The sequence below is a fragment of the Sapajus apella genome, unplaced genomic scaffold (assembly GCF_009761245.1).
Source record: "Sapajus apella isolate SASKATOON/1434 unplaced genomic scaffold, GSC_monkey_1.0 scaffold186, whole genome shotgun sequence".
NCBI classification, from domain to species: Eukaryota; Metazoa; Chordata; class Mammalia; order Primates; family Cebidae; genus Sapajus; species Sapajus apella.
The window spans coordinates 1,041,933-1,052,998 of NW_022437126.1; the positions used below are offsets into that span (position 1 = coordinate 1,041,933).

Below are 11,066 nucleotides of genomic sequence, written 5' to 3' on the forward strand. Positions count from 1 at the left end.
TTTTTTTTTTTTTTTTTTTTTTTTTTTTTTTTTAAGTTTTTTTAATAAGACCGGGTTTCACCATGTTGGCCAGGATGGTCTCAATTTCTTGACCTTGTGATCACCCGCCTCGGCCTCCCATAGTGCTGGGATTACAGGCATGAGCCACTGTGCCTGGCCTAGAGATTTTTTAAAGTAATGTCTTATGAAGGTTGTAAGAAAGGAAATATCTAAAGTGAAACAAATAGTAAAACCAAAAAAAATTATAAATAAATAGTAATTTGTATCCACCATGATTGAGACTAGAATATGAAATATCACATGAATGAGATGTGCTGCTTATTGTATTGATAAGAAACAGAAACTAGTTGCAACCATCCTATTTTCACATCCTTTTATCATACAGTGTTCATACATATTGCATTGAATAGTTTGCTGACATCAATTCGTAAGGCAACTCTTTTATTTTTCCAGAATGTTACCAAACATAGGGAGAGAGATTTTTCTGTTTGTAAGCAGCCATTGTTTTCCTGTTTGCTCAGGTAGATTCTGCATATTAGTTCTCTGCTGTATTTGTAGATATACTCAGCCTAGGTGAAAACTTTTTTTTCTTTTCCTTTCCTGTTTGTTTTTGGGGGACAGGGTCTTGCTTCATTGCCCAGGCTCTAGTACAGTGGTGCAATCACATCTCACCACAGCCTTGATTTCCTGGGTTCAGGTGATCCTCCCATCTCAGCCTTCTGAGTAGCTGGCACCACAGGTTGTATACCCCACCACACCTGGCTAATTTTTAAAAAATTTTTGTAGAGACATGGTCTCCCTATGTTACCCAGGTTGATCTTAAGTCCTGGACCCACCAGCCATGGCCTCCCAAAGTGGTGGGATTGTGGTTGTGAGCCACTAGGCCCACCTAGGTTTTTTTTTTTTTTTTTTTTTTTTTTTTTTGAGACGGAGTTTCACTCATGTTACCCAGGCTGGAGTGCAATGGCGCGATCTCGGCTCACCGCAACCTCCGCCTCCTGGGTTCAGGCAATTCTGCCTCAGCCTCCTGAGTAGCTGGGATTACAGGCACGCACCACCATGCCCAGCTAATTTTTTGTATTCTTAGTAGAGACGGGGTTTCACCATGTTGACCAGGATGGTCTCGATCTCTTGACCTGGTGATCCACCCGCCTCAGCCTCCCAAAGTGCTGGGATTACAGGCTTGAGCCACCGCGCCCGGCCCACCTAGGTTTTTAAAGTGTCTTGGGAAAAGGGTGAAACAGACTGGAAACTGGTTGTATTGTAAGTGTAGGAAAGTAAGGAAAAAACCTCTGGGTCTGAACATTCTAGATTTGAAGACTGGGAAGGTGAGAAGTCAACCGTGCATGGTAGTCTCTTAAGTGAAAGTTCTTCCAGTTTACCAACTGGTATTTATAGAGCTTAAAATATTTTATAATTTTATAAAGCAAGTTACAGTCATTGCCTGTTGGTGTGATTTGTGTGTTTTGTGACTCATAACTCAATGGCATTTCTTTCTAAATTTTAAAAGATGCTTTTACCTTACATTTTCTACAAGATGCTCACTAAATAATTTATTTCCTTTTCAGAATGGTGAGGTTCTGGAGAATTGATGAGGATTATCCAGTGCAAGTTGCACCTTTGAGCAATGGTCTTTGCTGTGCCTTCTCTACTGATGGCAGTGTTTTAGCTGCTGGGTAAATAAATTTTTCTCTTTTCTTTAATGGGCAATTTAAGGTGGCTTTTAGCAGCTAGTAGTTTATTGTCAGTAAATCTCTAATGAAAGTGTTCTTTAGAGTAATGTGACCTTGTCATAGAATACATCATTGGTTAGTTGGGTTTTAATGTGAAGTTTGTGACTCCAGTACTCACATGTATTAGATGATAGTTGTTTGAGCTGTAGCAACTTTGAAATACATATCCTTGGGTGACTGAGCATGTGCTTTATTTCTCTTTAGAACACATGACGGAAGTGTGTATTTTTGGGCCACTCCACGGCAAGTCCCTAGCCTGCAACATTTATGTCGCATGTCAATCCGAAGAGTGATGCCCACCCAAGAAGTCCAGGAGCTGCCAATTCCTTCCAAGCTTTTGGAGTTTCTCTCCTATCGTATTTAGAAAATTCTGCCTTCCCTAGTCATAGGGACTGACAGAATACACTTAACACAAACCTCAAGCTTTACTGACTTCAAGTATCTGTTTTTAAAGATTTAGAAGATTTATTTAATTTGATATGTTCTTGTATTGCATTTTGATCAGTTGAGCTTTTAAAATATTTATAGACTACAGAGATATTTCTGAACATATCAAATATAATTTTTTTTAAAGATCTAACTGTGAAAACATATACATACATGTATATATTTAGATATAAGCTGCTATATGTTGAATGGACCCTTTTGCTTTTCTGATTTTTAGTTCTGACATGTATATATTGCTTCAGTAGAGCCACAATATGTATCTTTGCTGTAAAGTGTAAGGAATTTTTAAATTCTGGGACACTGAGTTAGCTCTGTAAATACTGACTTAAGAAAGTTGAACTGGGCCAGGTGTGGCAGCTCACGCCTATAATCCCAGCAGTTTAGGAGGCCAAGGTGGGTGGATCACCTGAGGTTACTTAGCAGTTTGAGACCAGCCTGGCCAACATGACGAAAGCCTGTCTCTACTAAAAATACAAAAACAATTAGCCACGGTGGTGCACACCTGTAGTCCCAGCTACATGGGAGGCTGAGGCAGCAGAATTGCTTAAACCCAGGAGGCAGAAGTTGCAGCGAGCTGAGATCACACCACTGCAGTCCAGCAAGACTCCATCTCAAAAAAAAAAAAAGTTGTCTTGCCTCATATGAAATGTATTTGGTTGCTGGGTACGGTGGCGCGTGCCCGTAGTCCCAGCTATTCGGGAGGCTGAGGTGGGAGGATCGCTTGAGCCCAGGAGTTCTGGGCTGCAGTGAGCTATGCCGATCAGGTGTCCGCACCAAGTTCGGCATCAATATGGTGACCTCCCGGGAGCGGGGGACAACCAGGTTGCCTAAGGAGGGGTGAACCGGCCCAGGTCGGAAACGGAGCAGGTCAAAACTCCCATGCTGATCAGTAGTGGGATCGCGCCTGTGAATAGCCACTGCACTCCAGCCTGGACAACATAGTGAAACCCCTCTCAAAAAAAAAAAAAAAAAAAAAAGAAAGAAATGTGTTTGGTTGGAGGGTGTCAGACTGACCTGGAAGTGAAACACAGTTTTTTATGTACAGGGAAAGGATTTTATTATCCTTAGGGATAGCATCTAAGACGTAGAGTTTGAATGTGACATTATTTGAAAACAGTAGCAACGAAGAAAAGACAGAGCCAGGATATAACTAGAAAAAGGATGTCTTTTTTTCCTTCTTCCTTTAAACACTGCTGCTGCCTTAATTTTAGAAAGCAGCTTATTAGTTTACCCTTGTGGTTTAAAGTATTATAAATTTGTGTTAATTTGAAAAATCCATCAATATTATTGCTAAATATTTTGTTTGTACTAAGGGACAATTATTTTAAGACCATGGATTAAAAAAAAAAACAAAAAAACTGCAGGGGATGATTGGTGAGTTGCCAAAGAGAAGCAATACAGTATATCTGCTTTTGCCTTCTGTTATTTATCTTGCCTGCAGATATTAAGAATGTATGCATTATGTAAAATGCTCAATTATATATTTTTGTTGAGTTTTTTAATTAAAGACTTGTAAAAAACCAGTAAGTTGCAAATGTTTCTTTAACAGGTTAGGTCAAGTGCTTTCTCTCTGTCTCCATTGTAACGTTGATGGCATACCATGGGCAAATTAATCAAAAAGAACAGTGAAGAAAGAGCGCTCTAGAGATCATTCGGGGCTTCCTGAGTACAACAGCTCTTATGGTGGTTTCGTTTTTGGGAGAACCGTTGTAAATGCATACTTTAGAAAAAGCATAGAAAAAAAAAAAGCATAAAGCTCTAGAACACAGAAAAATGACTACTAAGCCAAAGAAATAATATCTTTTAGTGGGGAACTAACAAGCCTATAATAAGCCTATCTGGTTAGTTATTTAAAAACCTAGCAATCTAGGTCCTTTGAGAAGGCATAAAAAAGCTAAACTCTTATGAGCCATGTGTGATTTTGAAGATGCATTTCCACTGAGAAATTATTTGGAAGTTCCTGTGATTACCTCTGTTAGGAATGTAAAAAATTTACAGGGGGTGTAGGTTATCAATTTGAAAGCCAGTAGAAAATCTACCCAAGTTACTTCTTGCTTGAGGATCATCTATATTTTACAAAAAGAAGCACAAGAAGCATCTAACCTTTCTATTTCTTGTGACTTGTTTTCCCCTGTATTTTACTTTGTAATATATCAGCTTTATTTTTTATTTTTTATTTTTTTTGAGATGGAGTCTCATTCTCACCCAGGCGGGAGTGCAATGGCGTGATGCCGGTTCATTGCAACCTCTGCCTCAGCCTCCTGAGTAACTGGGATTACAGGTGCCTTCCACCACACCCTGCTAATTTTTGTGTTTTTAATAGACACAGGTTTCACCATCTTGGCCAGGCTGGTCTTGAACTCCTGACTTTGTGATCCACCTACTTCAGCCTCCCAAAGTGCTGGGATTACAGGTGTGAACCACTGTGCCTGTCCGGCTTTATAATTTTAAAGTAAGATAACTGGCCGGGCACAGTGGCTCATACCTGTAATCCCAGCATTTAGGGAGATCAAGGCAGGCAGGTCACCTGAGGCCAGGAGTTCAAGACCAGCCTGACCAACATGGTGAAACCCCCATCTCTACTAAAAATACAGAAATTAGCTGGTCATAGTGGTGCATGCCAGTACTCCCAGCTACTTGGGAGGCTGGCAAGAGAATTGCGTGAACTGGAGAAACGGAGGTTGCAGCGAGCTGAGATCACACCCCTGCACTCCAGTCTGGGTGACAGAGTGAGACTCTAAATAAGATAATCCTTACTTTTCACACCATTACATTATTTTTACTTTCCACACCAACGTACCCAGTCAAGTAAAAATAGCTTTTTTTTTTTTTTTTTTGTGAGATGAGTCTCTCACTGTCACCTGGGCTGGAGTGCAGTGGTGGCTCACTGCAGCCTCCGCCTCCCTGGTTCAAGCATTTCTCCTGTTTCAGCCTCCCAAGTAGGTGGGATTACAGGTGCCGGCCACTGTGCCTAGCTAGCTTTTGTGACGGGGCTTTGCCATGTTGACCAGGCTGGTCTTGAATTCTTGACCTCAAGTGACCCACCTGCCTCGGCCTCCCAAAGTGCTGGGATTAACAGGCGTGAGCCACTGTGCCTGGTCCAAAACAGCATTTTTAGAAGCTACATTCTCTGAGATGTTCATCTATTTGCTACCTCTTCTAGTGAAAACCATAATGCCAATGTGAAAGGAAGATTGCAGCATATGTGTCAAGTAGAAACAGGTTTGAATTTTCCATGTCTGTGGGGAACAAGGTAACAACAGTGATAACAGACTGAAGGACCAAAGGAAAATAGGGAAGACAATGTTGATTATGGACTTGGATCAGATTCTAGCTGTACGGTTTTAAAATGACATTGCCTTTCTCTTCTCTTTTGTCACAAGCTTGTCATTTGGAGAACTGGCAAGCTAGCAAGAGGTCATTTGTGTTCAGGTTTGATTTCCTGTTTTAGAATCCCATAGGGTACATAAAAACATGAGAAAGTCACACTCAGCGGCCAAGCTATCCTTTTGCAATAAATCACTTTAAGACCTGTAACTTGATCTTAGGTTGACAAATCGTAAACTTAATGATCCCTGCCTACTGCGACTGTGATAAAGTTGGATTCAACTGGTTTGCACTGCTCCTGGATTGGCAAGACCAAAAAAGGCTGGACTCCACTGTAGCATGCTTATGGGTGGAGGCAGTAGCAGAGGCGGGGGACTTGGCTGTCAGCCAGCCAGTACAGGGTTAAGAAAATAGAAAGCATGAGAAGTTTCACAAGCCAGAAACCATTGAGACAGTGACTACAACCTCCAGATTAATCAGATGAGGGTTGGTTTGTAGGTGACATAGCATTTTACCCAAGTAATTCTGAATGGTGGCTTATGATAATACATTTTAATGATGCATTTTTATCATTAAATACATTTTTATGATAATACATTTTAACTAGCAAGTGTATAGACTGTAAAAGAAATATCTACAGTCATATATGGATGTACTATCATTTGGTGATAAAAGTGTGGAAAAAGCAGCAGTTGGGTTTTTTTTTCAATTCATTTCCATCAGAAGTAAGAGCTGTTGGCAGCAACTAATAAAATGCAACTTAGCGACATGCTCCTCATAACTTTGGCAGATGTTTATGGTAAGATGCTTGGAAGGAAAGAACAGAAGTAGGCAATCTCAACCTGTTCTTTGGTCCCTAAAGCAAAATCTGCAAAAATCTGGTCTGAGCCAGGTGTAAAATGACCTGTTTCTATTATAGGTGGGTAGGTAGCTTTATGTGGTTGTTTTTTTGACATTTTTTAGGCTTTTTATTTTTTACTTTGAGATAGGGTCTCTCTCTATCAACCAAGCCGGAGTGCAGTGGTGCAGTCTCAGCTCACTGCATCCTCTGCCTCCCCCAGTTCAAGTGACTCTCAGGCATAAGCCACCCAATTAGCTGGGATTACAGGCGTGAGCTGGGCCAATGTTTGTATCTTTAGTGGAGATGGGGTTTTGCCATGTTGGCCAGGCTCATCTCGAATTCCTGGCCTTAAGTGATCTGCCCATCTTGGCCTCCAAACTGCTGGGATTACAGGTGTGAACCATGGCGCCTGGCCTGTCTAGGCTTATTTTAACAGTTGAGGAATCAGAAAATGATTGAATAGGGCTGGAATTGGAGAAGGAGAAATTATTTAATTCAATTTTTATCAACTCCAGCACTATTTTCTCTATTAGAGACTACAACTATCATTATCCTTCTGGTTTCTTTTTTAGAGATAATGATAAAAATATGAATTTTCTCTACCTATAATTCCACAGAAAAGTTGGTCTTCTGGTCTGAAAGTAACCCTTTTTATAGGTTTTATTAGGAAAACCTATAATGCAGTGTTGCCTGTCCCTGTCATTATAGTGAGTGAGTGTTTGCTTGGCTTTAGATAAGGCTGAAGCATCAATGGCTCTTTCTGAAAAAATTGTTCTCCAAAAATAAAGTTTGAGGTATAAAACTCATCTGGAACAGGGGTGTCCAATCTTTTGGCTTCCTTGGGCCACTTTGGAAGAATTGTCTTGAGCCACGCATAAAATACACTAACACCAACAATAGCTGATGAGCTAAAAGGAAAAAAAAAATCACCAAAAAAAATGTCAGACTGTTTTAAGAAGGTTTACAAATTTGTGTTAGGCCACATTCAGAGCTGTCCTGGGCCGTGGGCTGCACATTGGACAGGCTTGCTCAAGTACACATCAGTAAGTAAGGGAGGCAAAATGGCCACCCCACCAGGTTGCTTTATGGTTCCAAATTGTTGGTTAATAATGAAATGTTCTTATAAAAAATAAAAAAGATTGGCCGGGCGCAGTGGCTCACGCCTGTAATCCCAGCACTTTGGGAGGCCGAGGCGGGCGGATCACGAGGTCAAGAGATTGAGACCATCCTGGCCAACATGGTAAAACCCCGTCTCTACTAAAACTACAAAAAAATTAGCTGGGCATGGTGGCGCGCGCCTGTAGTCCCAGCTACTCGGGAGGCTGAGGCAGGAGAATTGCTTGAACCTGGGAGGCGGAGGTTGCAGTGAGCCGAGGTCGCGCCACTGCACTCCAGCCTGGTGCCTGGTGACAGAGTGAGACTCTGTCTCAAAAATAAAATAAAGTAAAATAAAAAATAAATAAAAAAGATTAAGGATAAGGAGCGTTAGAGAGATACCTGAGAAAGATAATGGTTAAAATAGAGCCAAGAGGCAGGGCGAGGTGGCTTGCGCCTATAATCCTAGCACATCCGAAGGCCAAGGTGGACAGATCACCTGAAGTCAGGAGTTGGAGACCAACCTGGCTAACATAGTTAAAACCCTTTTCTACTAAAAATACAAAAAAATTAGCCGGGTGTGGTGGCTCACGCCTGTAATCCCAGCTATTCAGGAACCTGAGGCAGGAGAATCACTTGAACCCGGGAGGTGGAGGTTGCAGTGAGCTGAGATTACGCCATTGCACTCCAGCTTGGGCAACAAGAGTGAAACTCTGACTCAAAAAAAAAAAAATAGAGCCAAGAATGAGGCTGATATTAAACAGATTTTTTTTCTTTTTCTTTTGACACAGACTTGCTGTTTCCCAGGTTGGAATGCAGTGCTGTCATCTCTGCTCACTGCAGCCCCCACCTCCTGGATTCAAGCAATCCTCCTCAGCCTCCCTAGTAGCAGGGATTAGAGGTGAACGCCACCACACCTGGCTAATATTTGTTTGTTCATTTGGGATGGAGTCTCGCTCTTTCACCAGGCTAGAGTGCAGTGGTGAAATCTCCGCTCACTGCAACCTCCGCCTCCCGGTTCAAACGATTCTCCTGTCTCAGTCTCCTGAGTAGCTGGGACTACAGGTGTGTGCCACCACACCCAGCTAATTTTTGTATTTTTAGTAGAGACGGGGTTTCACTGTGTTGGCCAGGATGGTCTTGATCTTTTGACCTCATGATCTACCTGCGTCAGCCTCCCAAAGTGCTGGGATTACAGGCGTGAGTCATCACACCCTCCTTTAAATGGAAATTTTAAAGACAGACATTTGCACTAAATGAGCTAAATATTTGACTCTTAAACTCACACAAAATGGCCAGGCGAAGTGGCTCACACCTGTACTCTCAGCACTTTGGGAGGCCGAGGTGGGCAGATCACTTCAGGTCAGGAGTTCAATACCAGTCTGGCCAACATGGTGAAATGTGTCTACTAAAAGTACTCACCCAAAATCACCTGTAGTCCCAGCTACTTGGGAGGCTGAGGCCTGAGAATTACTTGAACCCGGAAGGTGGAGTTTGCAGTGATACAAGATGGCGCCACTGCACTCCAGCCTGGGCGACAGAGCAAGACTCTGTGTCAAAAACAAAGAAAATCACAAAAAATGGGAATCCCAGTAAGTTGTATGATTCACAATGTTAATCTCATAGTAACTGCTGAGGAAAAGCACATTTAATGTTATGGACTGAATGTTGTACACCCCCACCGACCAGTAATATGTTGTAATCCTAATCCTCAATGTGGTGGTATTAGGGAGTGGGGCCTTTGGGAGGTGATTAGGTCATGAGGGTGGAGTCCTCATAATGGGATTCATGCCCATATAAAAGGAACCCTGGAAAACTCTCCCTCTCCACCATGTGAAGATACAATGAGAAGACAGCAGTCTAACCCAGAAGAGGGCTCGCATCCTGATTTCAGACTTCCAACCTTCAGAGCTGTGAGAACTTAATTTCTGTTGTTTATAACCCATCTAGTCTATGGAAGACTGTGTTCTAGCAGCCCAAATGGACTAAGGCATAGGACCAGCAGGAATGCTCTTTAAAACTTCTTTATTTTTTCAAGATGGCCTCGCCCTGTGGCCCAGGTTGGGGTACAGTGGCACAATCAAGGCTCATGCAGCCTCCATCTCCTGAGCTCAATCGATCCTCCTGTCTCAGCCTCCTGAGTAGCTGGGACTACAGGTGTGTACCATTACACCCAGCTAATTTTTCTATTTTTTCTAGAGACAAGGTCTTGTTGCCTAGGCTGGTCTCCATCTCCCAGGTTGTAGCAATCCTCACGCCTTGGCCTCCCAAAGTGCTGGGATTATAGGTGTTAGCCCCCATGCCAGGTCAAAACTTCTTAATTAGATATAAACTCCTCTGTTAGAGTGCACAGACAGTGATTTCTGTGTACTACCCAACCATCTCTCTGCCTCTAAGACCCCTAACATGATTTGGCAGGAATTACACAGGCTTCAAGTTCTCCCTTGGATGATACCAACTGAGCTCAGAAGAGAAACAGCAAACATTACTGTGGGCTTGCTGTGTTGCAAGGGTCTGCCGGCAGCTTCTGGGAAACAGGACCGGGAAGCCCCCAAGTAAAAGGTTGTCCTGGCCATCCCCCTGTTGGGTGACATGAGCCTGTCTCAGGTTTTTTTAGATTTGAGTTTATATTTCATTACCTAAATGGCCTCTTTTTGGCTTTTTGGTGGTCAGATAAGCTGGCCCAGCTGAAAGTCATCTTGCCTGTTCCTCAAGTTCCGTCAGAGTCCTCATTTCCACATCACTTCCTTTCAAGTATGCCCTATTGCTAGGTACTCATTCTTGGGTGTTGTTGCCTCATTTAGAATGCAAATTCCTTACACCTGAGGGAATCCTTCAAACTTTTCCCACCGGACTCTGCCCTGGCTGATATTTTGGTCACAATGATTATTGGTGCCTTGGGCAGATGAGAGACCAGTCCCAGATCAGCAGGTTTGGCGTAGCCCTGGACTGGGGAGTTGGAATGGGCGTCCCGGTGCACGCTCATCCAGCCTGGGCTGGGTGGAGAAAGCAGCTCCCTCAGACTGTGTCTGGGTCATGCTGCTCAACACCTGGCAAAGACCCAGCTTTCTAGGCTTTGCCCCATCTGGCCTCGGATCAGGAGGCTGTTCATATAGCAGCTTGGCCCACTTTCTCTCCACAGGGCCTGCTGCCCAGAGGACTTTGCAGAAGTGTAGGCTGAGGCTACAGTCCTAAGAAAGAAGGGTGATTGCTGGCTTGGCTGCTTAACAGCTTGTAACTTTCAGAGCTATGATATAAAAATGCTGTAATAATAGCTCTCCTCCATGAAGAGCGTTTAGCTTCTATTTAGTATCTGCACAGTGTCGGGTACATGGCAGGCACTCGACCGCGGTACTACCATTTGTCGAGCACTGACCATGTGCTCGTCACTGTCCCTGGTACTTCTCAACCACCCTGTAGAATTATCCTGTGTTACAGCTGCAGAGGTTCAGAGAGGCAGTTCCTCAGGTTACACAGCTAAAACCATCGAGCATGTAAATCCAGATTAATCTGTCTCCAGGCTGGGCTCAGTGGCTCACACCTGTAATTTCAGCACTTCTGGGGGCCAAGGCGAAGGGTCACTTGCACCCAGGCGTTCAAGACCAGCCTGAGCAACACAGTGA

General features: G+C 43.1%; 1 protein-coding gene across 1 annotated transcript in view; it reads left to right on the top strand.

Moving 5' to 3' along the window:
- Window positions 1–2,396, top strand: part of WSB1 (WD repeat and SOCS box containing 1) — a 20,598-nt gene extending 18,202 nt beyond the window's left edge. The window contains exons 8-9 of the mRNA XM_032268846.1: window positions 1,569–1,676; window positions 1,938–2,396. Of these exons, the coding sequence (XP_032124737.1) occupies window positions 1,569–1,676; window positions 1,938–2,097 (268 nt within the window). The 3' untranslated portion in view covers window positions 2,098–2,396. The remainder of the gene's footprint in view (window positions 1–1,568; window positions 1,677–1,937) is intronic.
- The last annotated feature ends 8,670 nt before the right edge of the window (window positions 2,397–11,066 follow it).